At 39.5% G+C, this 27,085-nt stretch overlaps 1 protein-coding gene across 3 annotated transcripts in view; it reads right to left on the reverse strand.

Annotated features, from left to right (window-relative positions):
- Positions 1-27,085, reverse strand: part of MICU2 (mitochondrial calcium uptake 2) — a 134,921-nt gene that overhangs the window by 55,149 nt on the left and 52,687 nt on the right. For 2 of the 3 annotated variants that reach the window (XM_006159519.3, XM_006159518.3), the window contains exons 3-4: positions 2,855-2,886; positions 2,684-2,759 (exon numbers count right to left, since the gene is read on the reverse strand). The exons of the other annotated variant lie outside the window; for it this stretch is intronic. In XM_006159519.3, the coding sequence (XP_006159581.1) occupies positions 2,684-2,759; positions 2,855-2,886 (108 nt within the window). The remainder of the gene's footprint in view (positions 1-2,683; positions 2,760-2,854; positions 2,887-27,085) is intronic. 3 annotated transcript variants of the gene reach the window in all.

The raw sequence follows: 27,085 nt of genomic DNA on the forward strand, positions 1-27,085 counted from the left end.
CTTCCGATCTATCCTTAACCATCATGCCACCTGCTGGCCCCAAGACTGTTATCTTTTAAAGTATGTAAGGATGGGAGCCTGCAAGCGGTGTGGTAGTTAAGGTGCTGGACTCCCTTGTGGCAGACTGTGGTTCAAGTTCTGGACTTGGTAGCTTGCTTTCTTACTTTCCCTCTTTCTGGTCAAATTAAAATAATAATTCTTTAAAAATTATTTAATAATAATTATTTTTAAAAAGAATGATTTACTTAATGAAAATAATTATTTTTAAAAAGAATAATTTATTTCATTTTATTTATTACAATTATTCACATTGTGGGGGTCAAGGGAGAGGGAGAAAAGCAAGCTACCAGGTCCAAGACTTGAACCATGGTCAACCATGTGGAAGTTCAGCACCTTAATCACCATGTCACCTGCCAGTCCCTAAATAAGTAATTTTTAAAAATTATGTAGGGATGTTTTGGTGCTATGCTTTTAGGAAGACAGCGTGGAGTAGAATGGAATGGGGTAAAGAGAACTAGATAGTTTAGTATAAGGAACTAATACTTGTAGAACATAGTAAAGTCTATGTCGTTTACTACTTACTGATGCACTTAGGAGAAAGCAGAAATATACTTATTCTCATTTTAAAATTAATATTGATTTAAGAATTTAAATCTCAAGATAACTAGAAACTCTGCATTCAATAAAAGGGTTATGAAATTGCATTTGTTTCTTAATTCCCCAATTCCTTCTTCAGATAACAGAAAAAAAATTACCTATTAATTTTTCACCAGGACCAGCAGGTATGCACTTAGGAGAAAGCAGAAATATACTTATTCTCATTTTAAAATTAATATTGATTTAAGAATTTAAATCTCAAGATAACTAGAAACTCTGCATTCAATAAAAGGGTTATGAAATTGCATTTGTTTCTTAATTCCCCAATTCCTTCTTCAGATAACAGAAAAAAAATTACCTATTAATTTTTCACCAGGACCAGCAGGTGGTATGGTGGTTCAGGCACTGGACTCGCACATGGCTGACTGTGATTTGAGTCCTGGACCTGGCAGCTTTCTTTCTTACTCCCTACCTCCACTCTCTTGTGAGGGCATGTGCCCTACAGCAAATTAAAAAACAATAATAATAATAAATTAAATTAATAATTAAAAAATAATTTATTACCAACATTATGTGAACACTTGTTTTATACCTGTAAAATACAGAGTGGGCCTTAGATAAAAAGGACCAATGGAGGTTTAAAGCCTATTTGCATTAGTATATGTAATACATTCAAAAGATAATTATTGAAGTGAAATGTTCGTCTGATACTGGCAAAATTTAAGGCAGTGTTTCTGGCCTGATTATGAGAATAAAACTAAATGATACTTACGAACTGTTTTTTACATATACAAGGTATATAACCTTGGGTAAATTACTTAATCTCTTTGTGCCTCAGTGAATTCATCTACATAGCAGGGATATTAAACAACAGGACTTTCCTCTGTTGTAAGGATTAACCGCACGAGTAACACGATGGGCTCAGTATAGTGCCTGGTATGTAAGAGGCTGGGAGTAAACATTTACAGTCATGAATGTCATTACCTATTATGTGCACCTTTTGGAAGCACTGACATGACAGCACTGAGGTCACTATCCTGGGTGAGTTCCTTGACTGACATCCTTCTTAAGCCTCCTTAACGGTCTCTTTTTCTTCTCTTTGCCCCTGAAAATGAGACATTCTATCTCAGGCCTTTTTTTCTCAAGTTGCACCTACTTCCTACATGGTCGAATATGAGACCATAACTTCAAGTGATGTTTAAATGACAACAATTCTAAAATCTGAACTCCATGTGTCCCAAGCTAAACTTGTGCCCAACTTCCAAACTTGGCCTTTTCTATGTTCTAGTATCTCAGGGACTGGCATACTTACCTTGTTGCCCAACCAGGAACCTGAGCATCATATTCAGTTCTTTTTCAAAAAATTATTATTTATTTAATTTTATTTATCATCCATGATTAGTATTTTTAGAAATTTGCTATACGGCATGCATGCTAACTAGAGAGTGAGTGAGAGTGAGAAAATGAGAAAGCAAGCCGCCAGGTCCAGGGCTCGAATCATGGTTAGCCATGTGGCAGTCCAGTGCATAAACTACCATGCCACCTGCTGGACCCTCAATTTTCTTCTTCCTCTTTCAAATTTAATCAGTTGCCAAATCCTATTGACTTTACCACCAAAACAGCTATCAAATTTGTACGCTTATCTTCATTTCTACTACCTCTTGTCCAGTATATGATACCTTGTTACTGCAAAAGCCTCCTTGTTGTTTGCACCTCTCATCAATAAGAAACAGGCTGGCAATCAGTTGTTGGCATAATGGCTATGTCACTGGACTCCAGTGTAGTCAACCATGGCTCAAGTCCTGGACCCAGTGGCTTAAACTCAACGGTCGTGTATGCATATGTGCCCAAGATCACGAGAGAGAATGGAGAAGGGAATGTGGCATGTCCATCCCTCTTGGGGGGGGGTGATTTCTCGCTTTCAGTCTCTCTGTCTTTCTGGCGAGCACATGCACCCTACAACAAAAACCTCACGGAAAAAAAAAATACCTTTTAAATAACAGTACAAATGTCATACTTTAATACTTATTAATATTTCAGTTAAGTAAAACATATAACCAGAAACTTAACAACAAATCAAAATTACCTTTATCACCAAGGTCTCTAAAAAAGGTTGATCCACAACCAGCTGTTTTGATTCCCGCCAGTGAATCCTCGATATCCTTTGAATACACATATTAAAATCTTTCAATTTAAGTTACAGAAGTTAATTTTCTATTTTACCACAAGCAAACAAACCCCCACAAACACTGCTTACCTTTTTTGTCAGTTTCTTGACTAAAGTTTTACCTACAGCAAAGGAGAAACATTATTGAGTGCCCATATTCCTTGATAAAAGTCAAACTATACTAAGAAATAAAATCTTTTAAAAGACAATTAAAAAGTTATAAAAAATAAAGATCTGGGGACCAGCAGTTAGCGTAATGGCTATGTCTCTGAACTCCCATGTAGCCGACTACAGTCTGAGTCCCAGACCCGGTGGCTTAAACTCACGCTGGGTGCATGTGCGTGCATGCGCGTGCATGCCCAAGATCCTGAGAAGAAAATGGAGGAGAGGGAACTGAGGCACGGCCACCCCCCGCCCGGGGGGTGATTTCTCGCTTTCTATCTCTCTGTCTGGTGAGCGCATGCCCTATAGCAAAAACCTAACCCCACCAAAACAAAACAAAACAAAACAAAACCCTGCAATTTTAGCTAGTATCCTTAAACCAAAATTATGGAACCATGAATTCTAAGACTAAAGGCAAAGACTCTTGTTTTCTACAGGATCTATTTTTGAGTTCATTCCCCTTATATTACACATATGAAATCCTATTAACTGATTTTGGCTTATCCTTGCTGTCTCCTATGTTAATTCTTGTCAAATATGATTTATTCTATCACATGATTTTCAAATCACTTTCTTCTACTTTTACTAACTGAAAAAAAAATTCATGCTTTACAAAGCTATCATTTTAGGGACCAGCAGCTGGCCTAATGGCTATGTCGCTGGACTCCCACGTAGTCGACCGCGGTTCACGTCCCGGACCCGGTGGCTTAAAACTCACGCCGGGCGCGTGTGCGTGTGTGCCCAAGATCCCGAGAGGAGAATGGAGGAGAAGGGATTGCGGCGTGACCATCCCCCCTGGGGGGTGATTTCTCGCTTTCTGTCTCTCTGTCTCTCTCTGTCTTTCTGGCAAGCGCATGCGCCCTATAGCAAAAACATCTCAAAAAAAAAAAAAACTAAAAAAAAAAAAAAGAAAGCTATATTTTAGGCAGCAGATGGCATAATGGTTACATCGCTGGATTTCCATGTAGCTGACTGTGGTTTGCGTCCTGGACTCGGAGGCTTAAAACTCACAGCAGGCACCCAAGATCTGTGAGGAGAATGGAGGAGAAGGGATTGCGGCGTGACCATCCCCCCTGGGGGGTGATTTCTCGCTTTCTGTCTCTCTGTCTCTCTCTGTCTTTCTGGCAAGCGCATGCGCCCTATAGCAAAAACATCTCAAAAAAAAAAAAAACTAAAAAAAAAAAAAAGAAAGCTATATTTTAGGCAGCAGATGGCATAATGGTTACATCGCTGGATTTCCATGTAGCTGACTGTGGTTTGCGTCCTGGACTCGGAGGCTTAAAACTCACAGCAGGCACCCAAGATCTGTGAGGAGAATGGAGGAGAAGGGATTGCGGCGTGACCATCCCCCCTGGGGGGTGATTTCTCGCTTTCTGTCTCTCTGTCTCTCTCTGTCTTTCTGGCAAGCGCATGCGCCCTATAGCAAAAACATCTCAAAAAAAAAAAAAACTAAAAAAAAAAAAAAGAAAGCTATATTTTAGGCAGCAGATGGCATAATGGTTACATCGCTGGATTTCCATGTAGCTGACTGTGGTTTGCGTCCTGGACTCGGAGGCTTAAAACTCACAGCAGGCACCCAAGATCTGTGAGGAGAATGGAGGAGAAGGGATTGCGGCGTGACCATCCCCCCTGGGGGGTGATTTCTCGCTTTCTGTCTCTCTGTCTCTCTCTGTCTTTCTGGCAAGCGCATGCGCCCTATAGCAAAAACATCTCAAAAAAAAAAAAAACTAAAAAAAAAAAAAAGAAAGCTATATTTTAGGCAGCAGATGGCATAATGGTTACATCGCTGGATTTCCATGTAGCTGACTGTGGTTTGCGTCCTGGACTCGGAGGCTTAAAACTCACAGCAGGCACCCAAGATCTGTGAGGAGAATGGAGGAGAAGGGATTGCGGCGTGACCATCCCCCCTGGGGGGTGATTTCTCGCTTTCTGTCTCTCTGTCTCTCTCTGTCTTTCTGGCAAGCGCATGCGCCCTATAGCAAAAACATCTCAAAAAAAAAAAAAACTAAAAAAAAAAAAAAGAAAGCTATATTTTAGGCAGCAGATGGCATAATGGTTACATCGCTGGATTTCCATGTAGCTGACTGTGGTTTGCGTCCTGGACTCGGAGGCTTAAAACTCACAGCAGGCACCCAAGATCTGTGAGGAGAATGGAGGAGAAGGGATTGCGGCGTGACCATCCCCCCTGGGGGGTGATTTCTCGCTTTCTGTCTCTCTGTCTCTCTCTGTCTTTCTGGCAAGCGCATGCGCCCTATAGCAAAAACATCTCAAAAAAAAAAAAAACTAAAAAAAAAAAAAAGAAAGCTATATTTTAGGCAGCAGATGGCATAATGGTTACATCGCTGGATTTCCATGTAGCTGACTGTGGTTTGCGTCCTGGACTCGGAGGCTTAAAACTCACAGCAGGCACCCAAGATCTGTGAGGAGAATGGAGGAGAAGGGATTGCGGCGTGACCATCCCCCCTGGGGGGTGATTTCTCGCTTTCTGTCTCTCTGTCTCTCTCTGTCTTTCTGGCAAGCGCATGCGCCCTATAGCAAAAACATCTCAAAAAAAAAAAAAACTAAAAAAAAAAAAAAGAAAGCTATATTTTAGGCAGCAGATGGCATAATGGTTACATCGCTGGATTTCCATGTAGCTGACTGTGGTTTGCGTCCTGGACTCGGAGGCTTAAAACTCACAGCAGGCACCCAAGATCTGTGAGGAGAATGGAGGAGAAGGGATTGCGGCGTGACCATCCCCCCTGGGGGGTGATTTCTCGCTTTCTGTCTCTCTGTCTCTCTCTGTCTTTCTGGCAAGCGCATGCGCCCTATAGCAAAAACATCTCAAAAAAAAAAAAAACTAAAAAAAAAAAAAAGAAAGCTATATTTTAGGCAGCAGATGGCATAATGGTTACATCGCTGGATTTCCATGTAGCTGACTGTGGTTTGCGTCCTGGACTCGGAGGCTTAAAACTCACAGCAGGCACCCAAGATCTGTGAGGAGAATGGAGGAGAAGGGATTGCGGCGTGACCATCCCCCCTGGGGGGTGATTTCTCGCTTTCTGTCTCTCTGTCTCTCTCTGTCTTTCTGGCAAGCGCATGCGCCCTATAGCAAAAACATCTCAAAAAAAAAAAAAACTAAAAAAAAAAAAAAGAAAGCTATATTTTAGGCAGCAGATGGCATAATGGTTACATCGCTGGATTTCCATGTAGCTGACTGTGGTTTGCGTCCTGGACTCGGAGGCTTAAAACTCACAGCAGGCACCCAAGATCTGTGAGGAGAATGGAGGAGAAGGGATTGCGGCGTGACCATCCCCCCTGGGGGGTGATTTCTCGCTTTCTGTCTCTCTGTCTCTCTCTGTCTTTCTGGCAAGCGCATGCGCCCTATAGCAAAAACATCTCAAAAAAAAAAAAAACTAAAAAAAAAAAAAAGAAAGCTATATTTTAGGCAGCAGATGGCATAATGGTTACATCGCTGGATTTCCATGTAGCTGACTGTGGTTTGCGTCCTGGACTCGGAGGCTTAAAACTCACAGCAGGCACCCAAGATCTGTGAGGAGAATGGAGGAGAAGGGATTGCGGCGTGACCATCCCCCCTGGGGGGTGATTTCTCGCTTTCTGTCTCTCTGTCTCTCTCTGTCTTTCTGGCAAGCGCATGCGCCCTATAGCAAAAACATCTCAAAAAAAAAAAAAACTAAAAAAAAAAAAAAGAAAGCTATATTTTAGGCAGCAGATGGCATAATGGTTACATCGCTGGATTTCCATGTAGCTGACTGTGGTTTGCGTCCTGGACTCGGAGGCTTAAAACTCACAGCAGGCACCCAAGATCTGTGAGGAGAATGGAGGAGAAGGGATTGCGGCGTGACCATCCCCCCTGGGGGGTGATTTCTCGCTTTCTGTCTCTCTGTCTCTCTCTGTCTTTCTGGCAAGCGCATGCGCCCTATAGCAAAAACATCTCAAAAAAAAAAAAAACTAAAAAAAAAAAAAAGAAAGCTATATTTTAGGCAGCAGATGGCATAATGGTTATATCGCTGGATTTCCATGTAGCTGACTGTGGTTTGCGTCCTGGACTCGGAGGCTTAAAACTCACAGCAGGCACCCAAGATCTGTGAGGAGAATGGAGGAGAAGGGATTGTGGTGTAGCCATCCTTGGTGTGTGTGTGATTTCTTGTTTTCTGTCTCTCTGGTGAGTCATGCACCCTATCGCAAAAATCTCTCTCTTAAAAAAAAAAAAAAAGGGAACCAGCAGTTAGCGTAATGGCTATGTCGCTGGACTCCCACGTAGTCGACCGCGGTTCACGTCCCGGACCCGGTGGCTTAAAACTCACGCCGGGCGCGTGTGCGTGTGTGCCCAAGATCCCGAGAGGAGAATGGAGGAGAAGGGATTGCGGCGTGACCATCCCCCCTGGGGGGTGATTTCTTGCTTTCTGTCTCTATGTCTCTCTCTGTCTGTCTGGCGAGCGCACGCGCCCTACAGTGAAAATCTCTCCAAAAAAAAAAAAAAAAAAGAAAGAAAGAAAAAAAAAAAAGCGTAAGCTATTATTTTGAACCTTGGAAAATCTTCAGTTTATAACTCTCTAGCCACATTTAAAAGGCTAGTCAATGTGTCCATTCTGAATTGACATAATTTTTAAATAATTTCCCTTGGGATAATACACATTTCAAATTATTCTGCATTTTCAGCCACCTTCTTTACAGGCCATTTTCCCCTTATTCATAGTAATTCTGATGTGAGTTACATTTTCCTTTTGTTGGGGCTTATTCTGATGATTGCCTCAAACCACTTTACACATCTAGAACAAAACTGAAAAATATTTCATTTTGGGGGCAAGCAGGTGACGTAGTGTGGATAAGGTGCTGAACTCCCACATGGTCAACTACAGTTCAAGTCTGGGACCAGCAGCTTGAAGTTCATACCAGGTTCATGTGCATGTGTGCTGGGAATTCCAAGGAAAGAATGAAGGGACTGTGGTGTGGCCATTCCCCACCTCCCCGGGGGGTGTGTGTGTGTGATTTCTCATTTTCTGTCTGTCTCTATCTCCCCGGCAAGCATATGCACTCTATAAGCAAAAATTTCTTTAAAAAATTCATTTTTGTCTCTAACATAAGTGATGTGCATCACAAACCACTTCTTGTTCTCAAAATTATCTATGAAGTTCCTTTAGTATACTTACATGGTCTGTGAAAATTCAGGTGACATTTAAAAATAGTGCTTTTGGATGTCCCTTTTCTTTCTTTCTTTCTTTCTTTCTTTCTTTCTTTCTTTCTTTCTTTCTTTCTTTCTTTCTTTTTTTTTTTTTTGAGAGGTTTTTGCTATAGGGCGCATGCGCTTGCCAGAAAGACAGAGAGAGACAGAGAGACAGAAAGCGAGAAATCACCCCCCAGGGGGGATGGCCACACCGCAATCCCTTCTCCTCCATTCTCCTCTCAGGATCCTGGGCACGCATGCACACACGTCTGGCGTGAGTTTCAAGCCACCGGGTTGGGTCTGGGCCGTGAACTGCGGTCAACTACATGGGAGTCCAGCGACATACCCATTACGCTAACTGTTGGTTCCTAGATGTCCCTTTTCTGTAGCTTGTGCTGCTTACTTTGGACTAAAAACTCACTGGGGACATATTCTATTATTTGTTGTTAAACTGTCAAGATTTTCATTTGCCAGAGGGTGTGTGTACTCCTCAGGAGACAGTAGGTGAGAGAGAGAGAAAGTGAGAAAACACCCCACATTTGCAACAGTCATGCTGTAATCTCTTCTCCTCTCTCTTTCCTCCCAAGACTCTGGACACACACACACACACACACGGATGTTTTTCAAACAGCTGGGTCTGGGACTCAAATCATGCAGCCAGTCATGTGGGACCCAGCTGCCTTAACCACCACACCACTAGCTAACCCTGACTACATTTTTTTTTAAAGGTTTCTGCCATAGAGCACGTGTGCTTATGAGAGAGAGAGAGATTGATTCAGTAAGAGGGAAAGTGAGCAATCATGCTCCAGGGGAGATACCATGTCATAATCCCTTCACTCTTCTCTCCAGATTTTAAGCCCATACACACATGTGCCCAGCATGATTTTCAAGCCGTCAGGTCTTAGACTTGAACTGCAGTTGGCCATGTGGGAGTCCCGGGCCTTAACCACCATGCCAGTTGCTGGCCCATGACTACTTATTTTTTAGAAACATCTATGACCGTGTTTGAGAGCTTGGGTATTACTATTTAAGGATATTTTTAATTTTAATTTTATTTATTATTATTATTATTTTTTGCTATAGGGCATGTGCACTCACCAGACAGAGAGACAGAGAGACAGAAAGTGAGAAATCATCCCCTAGGGGGGATGGCCATGCTGCAGTCCCTTCTCCTCCATTCTCCTCTTGGGATCTTGGGCATGCACGCACCCGCACCGGGTGTGAGTTTTAAGTCACTGGGTCCGGGACGCGAACCGTGGTCGACTACATGGGAGTCCAGCGACATAGCCATTACACTAATTGCTGGTCCCAAGAATATTTTTTATTGATCAATAAACTATTATGTGCCTGCCAATGACAGAAAATTCTAGATTTCAATGGTAGTTACTATTAACATATGAGACTATCAAATACATAAAAATTATCACTTAATTTACAAGTCTAAGTGTCTGTAAGAGAGTGTATATAAAAGTATGTAGTAATATAATGTTGTTAACTACAAAAACTGTGTAACACATAAATCACCTATCTTTATATGTACTATTAATATTAACTTAAAAAAAGAATTGGTCATGATTCATATGCTTTTTCTCTTAAAGTTATATCACAAATTATTCACTATCACGTGTACTTTCTAGACAATTAATACTAGTTTCATAAGTTTTTTTTTAATAGCGCGTGCGGGTTTGTTGGAAAAATAGAGAGGGGACAGTCACTCCACAATTCCCTCCTTTGTTTCTCCCTCCTTTTGGGATTTTGGCATGCATGCACATGTACCTGGCATGTTTATCAAACTGCTGGGTCTGGGACTCCAAGCTCTTAGTCAGCCATGTGGGATCTAGCCACCTAAACCACCATGTGACTGGCTGCCCTAGTCTCTCTAGTTTTTTCTTCTGCAATTTTTAAAAAACAGGTTAATCCTTGCACCCAACTTGAGAAAGTATTCTAGAAAGCAATCATTGATTGACATTTTGAAGGTAGAAGAGAAGCAAAAATTTGAGACAGCAATATGAGTGGTTGGTTTCTAGGTGTTTCTTAGAAATGAGATAATTTGTAAAGGGCTTTATATCTGCTTGACAGCCACATTTCTTCTTTAAGTTTGCTATAGGGCAAGAGAGAAAATAGAAAAAGAGAGGAAAAGTGAAAAATTGCCCCCTGGGAGGATGGTCATACTGCAATCCCTTCTCCTCCATTCTCCTCTTGGGATTTTGGGCACACATACCTGGTGTGATTTTCAAGCTGCTGGACCTAGGATTCAAACCATGCATGTGGGATCTAGCCACCTTAACTCCACGCCACCAGCTCCCTTCTTGGGGCCGGCAGGTGGCATGGCAGTTGAGGTGCTGGACAGGATCTCACATGGCCAGTGGTTCGAGTCCCAGAGCAGGAGGCTTACTTTCTCACTTTCCATTTCCCTCTCTCTCTGGTTAAATTAAAATAATAATAATAACAACAACAAATACAATTAAATAACAAATCTTTTTTTTTTTTTTTTTAAAAAAAAAAAATTTTTTTTTTTTTTTTTTTTTAAATCTTTGTATGGGCCAGTCAGTGGCAAGGTGATTAAGGTGGCTGGATCCCACAGGCTGCACAGTTCAAGTTCCAGACCCAGCCACTTGAAAAATATTCTAGGCACACATATGCATGTGACCAAAATCTGAAAAAAGAGAATGGAGAAGGGTTTGTGGTGTGACCATGTCCCAAGGAGGGGGGGGTATTCATTTCCTTCTTTCTCTCTCTCTCTCTAGCTGGCAGCATATGTGCCCTCTACCAAAATAAAAAACGAACAAACAAACAAAAAACCCAAAACCCACTTGAAACTGAGTGAGGAAAGAGGTAATGTTTGCTTCTATGCAGCTAGAAGTCCAGCTGCCAGAAAGTTAGGCCAATAAAGTTTAAAGCCATGAGAATGAAAAACAATAAAGTCATGACTAGTTGAATAACATAAAGCCAGAATTACAAGTAATAAATAAATTGCAAAACCTACTGAGGTCAGATTCTTTATCTGTCTTACCTTCATGTAGGTCAGTGATTAGCACTAAATATCTGTTAAATGAATAACTGAATAAAAAATTAGGAAAGATTTTATATTTTTTTCCAGAGCTCTGCCTTTAGAATGAGTTATTATCCCCTCCCCCCTTTTTTGGAGAGGTTTTTGCTATAGGATGTGTGTACTCGCCAGAAAGAGAGAGAGAGAGACAGAAAGCGAGAAATCACCCCCCCGGGGGGGGATGGCCACACTGCAATCCCTTCTCCTCTGTTCTCCTCTCGGGATCTTGGGCATGCACGCACATGTGCCCGGTGTGAGTTTAAGCCACTGGGTCTGGGACTCAAACTGCAGTCAACTACATGGGAGTCCAGCAACATAGCCATTACGCCAAATGCTGGTACTCTTATTCTATTTATATATGAATGGGTTAGAGAAATTAGGTTTCAATATGGGCACTGGAAGATTTATTTTCTCATACAGATGTTTCAAAAACAGGTCTTAAGACTTCTGAGTTCCATGAAAATAGTAACGGGAACTGGTAGACCACTTCCAATTTCACAGAACTGAAAAGTTATGCATGATATGATTATAGAGGCAGTTTTGCTGTTTTTGATTACAATTCAGAATGTTAACACTGGTTATTTCATGTTGATTACAAATTCTGTTCAAAATGTATATAGAACTTAAATGATCAGAAAAGGGAAAAACCTTGTAATTAATGTGGCTTAATTTATAAAACTATTTTCCAAATAGAATCAATGATCAGAAAATAATTTAAAAATTATCTTTGTGGGTCAGAAGATAGTGTGATGGTTAAGACGCTAGAATCCCACATTGTCAACCAACGTTTGGTCCCGGACTCACAAGCTTGAAAATCACATGAGGTGCAGGTGCACATGCATGTGTGCCCAAAATCCTGAGAGGACAATGGAGGAGAAGAGATTGCAGAGTGGCCATCTCCCCTGGGAGGTGATTTCTCAACTCTCTCTTTCTATCTCTCTCCAGGGGGAGCACATGCCATATAGCAAAAAAAAAAAAAAAAAAAAAAAAAAAAAAAAAAAAATCTTAAAAAGAAAACTTTGTTGGTGATGTTTGGAAGTGACTTTTCTTACATAAAATTCATTTTAAAATATTTATTTAATTTTACTCTATTATTTTAAAATTTGCTATAAGGCACATGCACTCACCAGAGACAGAGACAGAGAGCAAGTGCCCAGCAGCACAAGAAAGCAAGTCACAAGGTCCAGGACCTAGACCTTGACTGGCCATGGAAGTCTAGTATCTTAGCCACCACGCCACCATAAACCTCATTTTTACTTTTATAATTTTATTTATCTTTTTAGAGAAGTTTTTGTTATAGGGCACGTGTGCTCACCAGAGAGATAAAGTGAGAAATCATGTCCCATTTTTAGATAATAAAAGGCTAGGCAGAGATACTAGGAGGGAAGAACTACTGTCTCTTGCTTCCTCTTTTTCCTAGGTCAATATATTTAACCTTGAGTAAGAGGAAAATTGTGGTGTTTCACCTAGAACACGACGGCAGAGTTTTTTCAGTAAATAGTTATCTTACCCAGGAATGACTGTTTTTATACCTCTTGTTCATGGCTGTATCAGGAAAGAAACTGGAGCAAAAATTCTGGCTATTTCCACATTTGAAAAAAAAAATAAGTCTTATTATCGTTGTAGCTATTTATTTTATAATTGGATTGTTGGGAAAATCATGATGCATTTTTGCATAGAAAAACATAGGAAAATACATCATGACTTTTCCAATGGCCTAATATATTCATGTGCTCATATATGGAAATAACAGAATGGGGGAAAATGTAATAGTAAAAAAGACAGAAGACAGACCGAGAGTTGGGTACAAAGTGGAAGAATGAAAAATATACTGTGGGGGAACCAGCAGTTAGCGTAATGGCTATGTTGCTGGACTCCCACGTAGTCGACTGCGGTTCACGTCCTGGACCGCAGTCCAGGCTTAAAACTGGTGGCTTAAAACTCACGCCGGGCGCGTGTGCGTGCGTGCCCAAGAGCCCGAGAGGAGAATGGAGGAGAAGGGATTGTGGCGTGGCCATCCCCTCTGGGGGGTGATTTCTCGCTTTCTGTCTCTCTGTCTCTCTCTGTCTTTCTGGCGAGCGCACGCGCCCTATAGCGAAAGCCTCTCAAAAAAAAAAAAAAAAAAAAGAAAGAAAAAAAGAAAAATACACTGTGGGCTTTGTTTTTTTTCCTAGGAGGAGGCACAAATCTTCAACGACTGTGACAGAATTTGGCTCTGGAAGCTGAATGTTTGTAAAGAATTCTACATATTCTAGAGATTCCACCATATGGTTTTCACTATTTACAGAGAATTTATGAAGTAAGAAACCAGGTATAGCACATCTTGTTACATGCATGCAGACCTTTTCATACTTAAAATAAGTAAAACTGCATTGATACCTATTGTTACAGATCAAATAAATCTTTGCCTCTAGTATAGTAAATTTATTTGATGATCATAATGATAAAAACATGCCAACAGTATATAATGCAATTTCATTATGCTTGACAAAAGTAGACTTTCGACATATAAAATTATAAAATCGAGATCAGATAACATTTCCATCATTTCATACACACACACACACACACACACATATGTATGTATATATGTAATTTTTTTTTGGTAATCTGCCAGAGGACATGTGTTCACCGGAGACAGAGGGCCAAGGTGAGGGAGGGAGAAAGCATTCTCCTAGTCCCTCTCTTCCATTTCTCCTTCCTTTTGGGATTTTGGGCATGAACACACATGTGCCTGGTATGTTTTACAAGCTGCCAAGTTCAGGATTCTAGTCTCATGGTCAGCCATGTAGAATCCTGTTGCTTCTTAAAGACATTTTTGCTATAGGTCACATGTGTTCATCGGAAAGACACTGAGAGACTGACAGAAAGCTCTCTCTCTCAGAGGGAAAGGGAGGGGGAGGGGAAAGAGGAGAAGCCTCAACTGGGTCTAGTCTCGCTGTGATTCCTCTTTCCCAGACCTCCAGTCCATTAGTATCTGGGGCACATACACACATATCAGAGGGCTTCTAAGCAAACCTGGGGATCTGACCCTTCAGTTGGTCACGTGGCTTCTAGCACTACAGTAAAGTCTATTATCAACTGCGTACCAGGCTGGACCCATCTTTTTTCCATAAATATTTGGGACAGCCTGGCATTAATATGAGAATCAGAGATAATTACTCCAATACTTGCTTTTATTCAGTCACAGCTACTATGGAAAGCAAGACAGAAAATGATACATTAGCGAAATAGCTAGACTTCCTATTATCGTTAATTCAAGTGATACCTGGAGGGGAATAAAAAAGAGGGCAAATTCGATGGTGCTATTTTCCTTCAACAAAGTACATGGTTTGTGTATTTTTCCTGAAATATTTAAATAATGAGTGCTGAGATATCCTCTGGTTGTATTTTTTTCTAGAGGAATACAAATTGTGATTAAACTGTAGTTAAAAGGTGATCTAAAGGGAAATGTAGCAGCTCAGAAACTGTATAATATGGGAAAGAGAAAGGAAAGCTCCAAATACGAGCTGCTTAAACTAAGATCTGATGGGTTAGTGTGAATTAGCTCAGGAAAATGGAGTGAAAAGCCTTCCAGGTCAGGGGAATAGTATGTATACCAGTTCTGGGAAGGCAGTATGTTTTAGGAACAGAGTGGGCTCCCCCGAGTCTCTTCCATTGTGACGAGGAGGAGGAGAAGCTGAGCGCAGATGCTGATAGTTTTGGCAGAGAAAGTTGAGGTAGTTCCTATCTAAAGATTTCTATTTTTTCTGTGAGTAGGTGGTCAGGGAATTTGCTAGAGAAGGTGGGGGGAAAGTATAAGGATAGAGGCTTGCAGAAACTCAACATTATGCATCTGTGATCCCTAGCTTAAAGAAATACAACTGACACTTGCATAGCAATGCTATATACTGTGACCTCGATTAACTCGCTCATTAGTTCTAGTGCTTTATTATCTGTAGATTCTTTGTGATTTTAGACAGTTGCTAAACAAGGCAGCTTTCTTTCTTTTTAAATCTATTAGACCTGCTTCTTTTTCTTGTCTTTTTGCACTGGTTAGCACTTCCAGCACAATGTTGAATACAAGCAGTGAAAGGGACAGCCTTGCTGAATCCCCAATCTTAGGAGCAAAGTATTCAAACCCTCATCATTAAGGACAGTATCAGCAACTGGCTTTATGTACATACAGCTTTTCATGACCTAGCCTCATTAAGTCTCATGGTGTCACTTCCATGCATGCTCAGTGAGTTGAGGTAGTCACAAAAGTCCAACGGGGAGGGAACACAGGCTCCACATCTTGATGAGCGATGGCAATGTTCTGAAAGAGCATGTGGGACCAGAAAAACTACTGCAGTCATTTTTGGAAATACAATCTGCTACAGAATCTTAACTGACTTATCTCCTCATATGGAATACTGTTCCTTCTGTTTTTTACCTAAGGAAATTCTATCCATTCTTCTCATACCTTCTGTGAAGTCCTCTCTGATCACTCCAGACCTTGTTGATCTCTCTGCTGTAACCTTACCACACTGAAGACAATCTATTACCCAACCTCTCACACTAGACTGTGAATTCTTTTATAAAAACTGTTTTATTTACTATTATCATTTTAATTTGCCACAGGACACATGCACTCACCAGAGATTAGTGCGGGGGGCAGTGAGAAAGCAATTCTACTAATGCAATAACATGATCTGTTTTAGTAACCACTACATCCCAAAGGCCCAAAACAGTGTTTGTTACATGGGGTGAATCCATTTTAATAAATGTAAGGATTACAACTTATCATTCCATTATATAAGAGTTTGTATTGGTTGACGTATTTATTAATCTATTCAACAAACATGTGTGCCAGGCACTGTGCCAGACAGAGAATGACTGCCAAATAAGACAGAGTCTATGCATGCAGAGGTAAAGGACAACACTTTGCAAGGTTGACCCATATGGGAGGGTTCTGAGTTCACATCTGGAAACCTCCTTGATTACAGGGCTGGCTGACACTGAGGGAGGATCATGGCAGAGACCCTGTTAGGGGTGCTGTTTCTTTCTCTCTGTCTCTTTCACACACAGAAGAAAAACAAATGAACTTAATAAAACAAACCTGACAGACCCTGGTCTATGGATGAAGTAGACATAAAACGTCCGTGTGTGCTGGTGGTGGGAAGAGGGGAAATGGTAGGAGTAAAACATCTGTAGTGCACTTGGAGTTGCTGACTTGAGATGCCTGTGGTAATTCGTAGACATATCCAAAAGACGGAGATATGTGGGTCTGGTGGTGAAGGGTCTGGTCTGGAGATACAGATATGGAAATCAGTGATGTGAATAAGATCAAGGAAGAAGGTAAAACATGAGAGAGGACTGCTCGAAGACAGAAACATGTAACAACTTTCATGACAGAAAAAAGTTTTATCCCTACGACTAGATGGAAGTTGGTCCCTCTTTGAGGGACCATACATTATTTATTGCCTATGTCCTCCAAGGTATTACAGTATAAAACATTTATTATGCATTGAACACCATCCTGATATGACTTGCTTGATGTAGTAGGATTACACAAGTATACGCAAGCCCACACTGAAACTCAACTATTACAAGAGCAAGGAGTTAGAGATGATTTTGCAGGAGCCTAGGATTTTGTATAAATGCACTATCGCATATATCACAGAACTGAATGAAAGGCTTCCACTGGGAAGGAGATGTTGGTATGCTTTAGGCACTGAAAAAATCTCTTAAGCTAATGCCACATTCTGAAGCAGTAAGACTGGTATAGATAAATGGTCTTTAAAAATGAATGCAGGGGCCAAGAGGTGGCACTGTGGTAATGTCGTCTGGACCCACATGGGCAAGTCCCAGGGTTTGTCTCTGAACATCCTGGGTATGTTCATGTGTTCCTGAAACTAGGGGTGGATAGCAACGTGAAGATCCTGCTGGGGGTGGATATCTGTCTCTCTGTCTCTCACACAGAATAAATGAACTTAAAAAGAAAAAAAGAATGAACAGCTATTTCAGATTTTTATTAAAATGAGCACAAAAAAGTCATATATATGTGTGTGTGTATGTGTGTATTAGAAAGAAGGATCCAAGAGAAGTCTATTTTTTTCTCATGAAATTGGCAAGTTGAATCATGTTAGAAATTAAATGCCTTATCTTACTTTACTTTTTGTTAACATAAAAGCCCATATAGTAGGGTTAATATGGAATAAGTAGGAATTACAAAGAATTTCAAACTTAGAATTATTTTTTAAAATTATTTTATTTAACCTTTATTTATTTATTTATTTATAAGAGAAAAAGTGAGAAAGCAAACTGCAAGGCCTGGGATGCAAATTATAGTTGGCCATGTGGGAGAGTCCAGAGCCCTTAACCATCACACCACCTGCTGGCCCCTCAAACTTAGAATTATTATAGAGGCTACTGGAAGAGTAATAACATATTTTGTTTGGGTTTGGATCATGAAAATACTTATGTTCTAAAACTTCTACTACAGTTTCTGTCTATAACTCATTTCTTCTTCTTTTTAAAGGTTTTTGCATAGGCATGTGTGCTTACAGAAGACAGAGACAGAGAGAGGTAAAGAGAGAAATCACTCCCCAGCAGGGACGGACATTCTGCAATCCCTTCTCCAGTCTCCTCTCAGGATTTTGGGAACACACACATGCCTAGCATGATTTTCAAGCCACTGGGTCTGGGACTTGAACCAGAGTGGGCCATGTAGGAATCCAACACTTTATCTGCCATGCACCATGTGAGCCACTTACCTCTTCTTTTTAATGATTCCATACCTCTCCCCTTTTAAATTTGCCAGAGGGTATGTGTACTTGCTAGAGAGAAAGTGAGAAAGCACCCTCTTCTCCATTTTTCCCTCCTTTCAGGATTTTGAGTAAACAGATAGGTATGTTCAGGGTGTTTCTTAAGCCACTAAATCTGGGACTCAAACTGTGAGGTCAGTCATGTGGGATCTAGCAGTCCTAAGTACTACACCGCAGCCGGGCCCATGATTCCTTTTTACAGCATTCAGAGATGAGAAAATATTCCAATTAAAGCAATGAGTAAGGTGATCATAAACAAACAAACCAAAAAATGCCTAAAAAATAGAAGGAGAGAAGAGATGCATTCTTCCTGAATATTGCCCAGGTGAGGTGCATCTTTCTCTAAGAATGAAAAAAATCACCTGCGACTTTAAACCTGTTCCCTGTCTAGCAGATGCATACTCCCCAGTTAGGGATGTGTTAGTGATGAGCAAGAAACAAGATAAGAAAGCTTCAAGTTATTAGCCATTTAATGGTTTGAAAACAAAGAAATTCTTTACTGGGCTCTATTCTGGGCATGTGTGTGCACACGTATGTGTTTACGAGAAAGCCCAGTGTAGAAAATGTTTGCATGTACCAAGTGACTGGAAAATGAGACCTTACGGATAGTGTTGGACGTTGTAAGAGCAGATGATACTCACGGCACTGCTCCACCCAGATGGCAATTTTCTGCTCAATTGAAGAAAGGAGGAGGCTTCTTAGTAAGACCCTGGAAGCCTACATAACTAATTTTTTGGAAAATGAATTTTTTACCAACTTTTGAATGTATAAAACCAGCTGGCTTCTACGAATCAGTTCAGTTTCCTATTAGAATTATACTAGATGGTGTAGTGGTTTGATTTACTTACCTGCTTAGATTCACAGTTACTTCTTTGACATTAGAAAATCAAAGGTAAAAAACCCACATTTCTATTATTTTAGTGGCATTTTCCTGCACCATTTTTATTTCTACTAGCACCATTTTCTATTTCTTTATTTTTAAAAAAATATTTAGTTAATGAGAGAGATCAAGAAAAGGAAAGCAAGAAAGCAAGGTGCCAGGTCTGGGACTCGAACTGCGGCCAGCCATGTGGGAATCCAGAATCTTTAACCACCACACCACCTGCCAGCCCCTAGCACCATTTATATTTCTACCAACAATATAAGAGAGCTTCAATTTCACCAGATCCTTGTTAATACTATTCATTATTTGTCAAGGATTGGGATTTAAACACAAATTTGAAGCATAAACTTGAAATTAAAGGAGACTCAAAATAATCTGAAACCACACTGGACCACATCAGACAGAGCACTGTCTTTGAACTACTCTCCAAATGAACATGGCAACAAAGAACACTACTTCAAGCACAACTACTAAATTAGTACTAAGCATAAGTCATTGACAATTTAAAAAGCACTAAATAGACTAAGAAGTTTATTTAAAATGTAGGTTTTACTATAAGGGTGGAAATTGTTTCTTAACCTTGGATTAACCAACAGTTTCTTAGATACGATACTGAAAGCATAAGCAACCACCAGGGAAAAAAAGGTAAATTGAACTATATCAAAATAAAAATCTTTGTGCATCAAAGGGCACTATCAAAAGAATGAAAAGACAATCCATAGAATAGGAAAAAATAGGAACCAGCAGTTAGCGTAATGGCTATATTGTTGAACTCCCACGTAGTCGACTGTGGTTTGAGTCCCGGACCCGGTGGCTTAAACTCACACCAGGCTTGTGTGCATGCGTGCTCTAGATCCCGAGAGGTGAATGGAGAAGGGACTAAGGCGTGGCCATCGCCCCCCCGGGGGGGTGATTTCTCGCTTTCTGTCTCTATATCTGTCTTTCTGGCGAGCACACATGCCCTATAGCAAATACTTCTCCCAGAGGGGGAAAAAAAAAAAAAAAAAAAAAATGAAAAAATATTTGAAAATCACATCTGAAGGGTCTCCAAAAGTTTAAGGGAAATGCATAGTACGAATAAACTATGTGTAGTTTTCAAAAAATTTTTTGCACCAATAGTTTAATTCCATTTTTCCACAAACTTTTTGAGGTAGCCTCTTACCTGATGAAGATCTAGTATTGTGAATACAAAGAATTCTTATAACTCAATGATAAAAAGCCAATTAAAAATGGTCAATATGAAAAGACATTTCTTTTTTTTGAGAGTTTTTTGATATAGGGCGTGTGCGCTCGTCAGACAGACAGAGAGAGACATGGAGACAGAAAGCGAGAAATCACCCCCCAGGGGGGATAGTCACGCCACAATCCCTTCTCCTCCATTCTCCTCTCGGGATCTTGGGCACGCACGCACATGTGCCCAGCATGAGTTTTAAGCCACCGGGTCTGGGACTTGAACCATGGTCGACTACATGGCAGTTCAGCGACATAGCGATTATGCTAACTGCTGGTCCCAAGACATTTCTTCAAAGAAAACAAATAAGTGGCTAACAAGTATATGCACAGATGCTCAGCATCATTAGTCAATAGGAAAATAAAAATCAAAAGCCACAATGAGATAACACTTAACTTAACCCACCATTACAGAACTACAATAAAAACAAAAATAGGAAAGAAGTGTTAGGGAGGATGTGAAGAAAGTGGAACCCTCGTATGCTGCTGGTGGGAATGTAAAATAGTATATCTACTATAGAAAACAGTTCAGCAGTTCCTTAAGAAGTTGAACATGGAAGTATTATGACCTAGCAATTCTATTCCTGAGAATACACATAGGAAAGGTAAAAACATATTTTCACACAAAATCTGTACATGATTGTTCAAAGAAGCATTATGTATGATAGCTAAAAAATGGAAGCAATGGTCAACTGATGAATAAACAAAATGCACTACATATATTTAATGGTATATTATTCAGCTTTAAATAAATAAAATAATGATATGAATCACAACATGATGAACCTTGAGAAAATACGCTAAATGAAAGAAGCTGGATACAAAAAGAGAAATACAATTCTACTTACATGAGGTACTTAGAAGAGGCAAATTTGTAGAGACAGAAAACAGATTTGTGGTTGCCAGGGGTGGGGAATGAGAAATGACTAACAATGGGTACAGAGTTTCTTTTTGACATGATAGATATCCTGGAATTACTGGGTCATTGGAGAAGTCATGACATATCTTTCTATGCAATGTCATGACTTTTCCAATGACCCAGATGGTTGTTTAACCTTGTAAATATACTAAAAATGACTCGAATGTATACTTTAATTATTTTTTTAATTAAAAGGTTTTTTTTTGTTTTGTTTTTTTTTTTTAGGTTTTTGCTATAGGGTATGCATGCTCACCAGAAAGAGACAGTGAGAGGAAAAATGAGAAATCACACCCCCAGGGGAGATGGCCATACAGTGATTCCCTCTCCTCCATTCTCTTCCCAGGAGTTTGGGTACACACACACGCAACAGGTGTGATTTTCAAGTCACTAGGTCCAGGACTTGAACTGATATATATATATATATATATTTATATTTATATTTATATTTACATTATTTTTTAAAAGAATTATTTTACTTAATTTTATTTATTATTAGTTTTTAAAATTTGACCAGGGAGAGACAGAGAGAAAGAGAAAGGGAAAGTGAGAAAGCAAGCTACCAGGTCTGGGACTCAAACCATGGTTGGTCACGTGGGAGTCCAGCACCTTAACCACCATGCCACCTGCTGGCCCCTATAAGTCAGTATTAAAATTAAGTTTTTGCCTGGCCCCATTGCCTAATGGTTAAGGGAGCTGTATCTCACTTGGCTAACAGTGGTTTAAATCCTGGCCCTGTCAGCTTGAAAAATAAGCCAAGTACATGTGCATCCTAAGAGGATAGAGAAAAAGAGAAGGGAGTGTAGCATGACTGCACCTGAGGAATGTTTTCTGTCTCTCTCGTAAGTGCACACATCCATTGGCAATTTAAAAAAAGTTTTCATAGGAGCAATTCTATGAATTAATAATAATATTACAATCAACGAAAAAGCCAAGACTTACATGCTTAAGTACATTCAAGAACTTTATATAAATGACCTCATCTAATCCTCAATATAAACCTAAGAGATAGACACTATTCTTATTTCTACCTTATGATAAAACTGAGACTTAAAGAAATTACTTGTTCTGAGTAATTCAGCTGGTAAAAGGATGTAAGCCAGAGCTTACGTCTCTACATTACTCAAAAAGGAATATAAATTTAAAATTTTCAGATATGCTGTAAGAGGTTAAATTCAAACAGAAAGAAGAAATTTGATGTATTTCATGCCATAGTTTTGAGTTAATAAGAGGTAAGTTTAAAAGATGTTTCAAATATATGAAAAATGGGTTGAGAGCCTGAATTGAACCTGAACATTATTTGGTCCTCCCTCTCATACCAAAAGACCATGATGAAAGTACATTTTATTTTAATTAATTTTATGTCAGTAAGAAAAGAAAAAGAGTTTTCTCCCTAAATGTAATGAATTAAAATAATTTATTAGTAAAAATTGAGAAAATTTTCAATTAAGGAAGAAATAAAAAGAAGTACATCCTTTGTTCTGGCAGACAATTTTGTAATATATTTCAAAAGTCTCAAAAGATTTATATTTTATGAAAACACTTTTAGAAAATTTTCCTATAATTAATCAAATATTTATTGAAAAGTTTTATTTTTTCATAATGCTGCATAATAATGAAAAATTACAGATAATTAGGAAAACAAATTATGGCAATATTAATAGTACTGAATAGTCATAAAAGTAATACTTCAGAAAAATATTTATTGACAAGAGAAATTGCTCATGATACATTAAATAAGCAAAGTCAGGTTTATGGAGGAATGCTCTGTGCTCCTACTAATCCGAGCCCCACTGTGTTCTTACACTCATTCCCCTCTCAACTTCTCAAGGACTTTCTTTCCCGCTCTCACCTTCTCAAGGACTTTGTCTTAGAAATCCTTCCCTTCTCCTTTCTGTGCTGTCAACTTCTCCCCTCATCTGCCAACACATATGCTACAGTTTGCCTGTCTTTTAAAAAAAAATTCTTTCTTGACACATATGGACTACCATCTACTGCTTCATCTCTCTCTTCTTTATGTCAAACCACTTCAGTGTCTTATTTTTTGTTTATTCCACTTCCTCTTTTTCCATTTTTTCTCTCTTTAAAAATCAAATGATTCTTGGGGCTGGCAGGTGGTGTGGTAGTTGGGGTGCTGGACTCCCACATGTCCAACCACGGTTTGAGTCTTGGACTGGTGGCTTGCTTTCTCACTTTCCCCCTCTTTTCTGTCTCTGTCTGATGAGTATAGCAAGTTAAAATAATAACAAATTAAATAAATAATTCTTTAAAAAAAATAAGAAAGGAAAAAAATGATTCTTGAACTGTTTATTTATTTTAGTTTTCTGTTATAGGATACATGTGCTCACTAGGGAGAGAGAAAGAGAAAGTGAGAAATCACCCATGGGGGGCATGGCCATACCACAATGCCTTCTCCTCCATTCACTTCTTGGGATCATAGGCATACACACACATATGCCCAGTGTGTTTTTTAAGGTCCCAGGTCGTCTGGGACTCAAACTGTGGAGTCGGCCATATGGGATCCAGCACCTTAATCACCACACTACCTGCTGGTCCCACACCTTTTCTTAAACCTACTCCAATCAGGCTTTCAATCCAGTGGACATTCTTAGTCCTCATCTCACTTAAGTTCTCAATGGTGTTTTCATAGATGATTATTTTCTCCTTGAAACACCTTTTTTACTTGAATTTCACAACTTTTAGTTGTGTTTCCTTTTAGTCTTCTCATTTTCCTCTGAGTTTTCATCTGTCCAACCTACAAGCACTGTATATTTGAGGGCTCAGTGGTTAAAAAGTAGAATTTCTGATCTTTTCTACCAAACTCACCTTTGAGATCTCATAAACTATCTTAGCATTAAACAGCACTTAAATACTGAAGACTCAAATATATATACTTAATATCTAAAGATTTCAAGATAGCAAAGATAAGACTTCTAAGTTTCCTTTTATAAAGAATTTATTATCATCATTATTATTTAATTTGCTATAGGGTATGCACACTCACCAGAGTGAGAGAAACAGAAAGAATGAGAAAGCAAGCCGGCAGGTCCAGAACTCGAACCACGGTCAGCTATGTGGGAATCTAGCTCCCCAACCACTATACAACTCTCTGGCCCAAAGACTTACAAGTTTCAAAGAATGAAACAGTAGAGAGAAAAATAATGGTGAAACAAGACGGTGGAGGAATCGGTCTCGGTAGGGTCAGAAGTACTTAGAAAGGTTAGGAAAGGGACCAGCAGATGGCATAATGGTTATGTTGCTGGACTCCCACGTAGTCAACTGCAATTTGAGTCCCAGACACAGTGGCTTAAAACTCAAGTGGAGCACGTGTGCGTACGTGCCCAAAATCCTGAGAGGGGAAATGAAAAAGGAACTGTGGCGTAGCCATCCTCTATAGAGGGTGACTTCTCATTTTCTGTCTCTGTGTCTATCCAACTCACGTGCACTATAGCAAAAACTCTCTCTTAAAAAAAGGTTAGGAAGGGTGTAGACAAGTTCTTAGGCAATGAAAGAACAAATTAAGCCCACAGTCAAGGAATTCTTTGGATTCTTCACTCATTGCCTATGAACTATAAGTCTAAAGGAATTTAGTATAAAAGAACTTAAAGGGAAAATGGCATTTCTGTCTAAATTGGTTAAGTCAGAAAGCAATATCCTTTTGTAGGTTTTAGAGAATGCAATGGGAGACTGAGGATGACACTGATCTTCCCCAGCCTCCCCATGAATTCAGGTGTCCAACCACGGTTTGAGTCTTGGACTGGTGGCTTGCTTTCTCACTTTCCCCCTCTTTTCTGTCTCTGTCTGATGAGTATAGCAAGTTAAAATAATAACAAATTAAATAAATAATTCTTTAAAAAAAATAAGAAAGGAAAAAAATGATTCTTGAACTGTTTATTTATTTTAGTTTTCTGTTATAGGATACATGTGCTCACTAGGGAGAGAGAAAGAGAAAGTGAGAAATCACCCATGGGGGGCATGGCCATACCACAATGCCTTCTCCTCCATTCACTTCTTGGGATCATAGGCATACACACACATATGCCCAGTGTGTTTTTTAAGGTCCCAGGTCGTCTGGGACTCAAACTGTGGAGTCGGCCATATGGGATCCAGCACCTTAATCACCACACTACCTGCTGGTCCCACACCTTTTCTTAAACCTACTCCAATCAGGCTTTCAATCCAGTGGACATTCTTAGTCCTCATCTCACTTAAGTTCTCAATGGTGTTTTCATAGATGATTATTTTCTCCTTGAAACACCTTTTTTACTTGAATTTCACAACTTTTAGTTGTGTTTCCTTTTAGTCTTCTCATTTTCCTCTGAGTTTTCATCTGTCCAACCTACAAGCACTGTATATTTGAGGGCTCAGTGGTTAAAAAGTAGAATTTCTGATCTTTTCTACCAAACTCACCTTTGAGATCTCATAAACTATCTTAGCATTAAACAGCACTTAAATACTGAAGACTCAAATATATATACTTAATATCTAAAGATTTCAAGATAGCAAAGATAAGACTTCTAAGTTTCCTTTTATAAAGAATTTATTATCATCATTATTATTTAATTTGCTATAGGGTATGCACACTCACCAGAGTGAGAGAAACAGAAAGAATGAGAAAGCAAGCCGGCAGGTCCAGAACTCGAACCACGGTCAGCTATGTGGGAATCTAGCTCCCCAACCACTATACAACTCTCTGGCCCAAAGACTTACAAGTTTCAAAGAATGAAACAGTAGAGAGAAAAATAATGGTGAAACAAGACGGTGGAGGAATCGGTCTCGGTAGGGTCAGAAGTACTTAGAAAGGTTAGGAAAGGGACCAGCAGATGGCATAATGGTTATGTTGCTGGACTCCCACGTAGTCAACTGCAATTTGAGTCCCAGACACAGTGGCTTAAAACTCAAGTGGAGCACGTGTGCGTACGTGCCCAAAATCCTGAGAGGGGAAATGAAAAAGGAACTGTGGCGTAGCCATCCTCTATAGAGGGTGACTTCTCATTTTCTGTCTCTGTGTCTATCCAACTCACGTGCACTATAGCAAAAACTCTCTCTTAAAAAAAGGTTAGGAAGGGTGTAGACAAGTTCTTAGGCAATGAAAGAACAAATTAAGCCCACAGTCAAGGAATTCTTTGGATTCTTCACTCATTGCCTATGAACTATAAGTCTAAAGGAATTTAGTATAAAAGAACTTAAAGGGAAAATGGCATTTCTGTCTAAATTGGTTAAGTCAGAAAGCAATATCCTTTTGTAGGTTTTAGAGAATGCAATGGGAGACTGAGGATGACACTGATCTTCCCCAGCCTCCCCATGAATTCAGGGAGAACAGGAATCAGATCTATTGGAATGATGCTTGGGGAGATGATTTACACGAGCCTCATCAATTATTGTTAATGAAGTGCATTATTTGCAAAAAAAAAAAAAGTCCAAAAATATAACTACAGGTAAAAATAAGTTTAGGATCTAATAAATCTTAGATTGGTTTATAGCTTACTGTTTATACATGGAGATCATGGGTCAGTGGACTGGCCCAATTTTTCCCTTGTTTTGCTTTCATTATGATCTGAAAGAATGTGACCAAGATTATTATTTGTATTATCCATGATGAAAAATGAAGATGAAGTACATCATATGCATAAAGGATGTATTATTTGGCCTGCAAAATTATTGAATTTTTGATTTAGCTAAATGCCTTCTGACAGAGTTTAACTGCATTCCGATGAATAATAAAAGTGGAAACATTGTAATCTTTAATCATGGTTTACTTTAGTTCTTTGAAGGATTTATAATAGCTATTCTGAAGTCTTTTTCTGCTAACTTTGATATCTGGTTACAATCACAAGCAGTTTTTGTTGTTTACTTTTGGCTAGTGGGGTCATACTTTCCTGTTTCTTTGTATGTCTTATAATTTTTCTGAGTATTAATACCCACCTTTCTCCAGGGCTTGTTATTTGCTTGTTTAGTGCCTTACTAAATTATTTCAGTGAAGATTATCCGTCATCCTACTCCCTGCCCAAGTTAAGCCTCTGATGTTGTTCCTCAGAGTGGCAGAGGATAAAATGCTCCTCAGCTATGGGCACACCCAAAGCTACCCTTGAAATGACGGTAGTTTGGGCAGCTCTCTAGGTCTCT

This window comes from Tupaia chinensis, unplaced genomic scaffold (genome assembly GCF_000334495.1).
Source record: "Tupaia chinensis unplaced genomic scaffold, TupChi_1.0 Scaffold000634_1, whole genome shotgun sequence".
Lineage (NCBI taxonomy): Eukaryota > Metazoa > Chordata > Mammalia > Scandentia > Tupaiidae > Tupaia > Tupaia belangeri.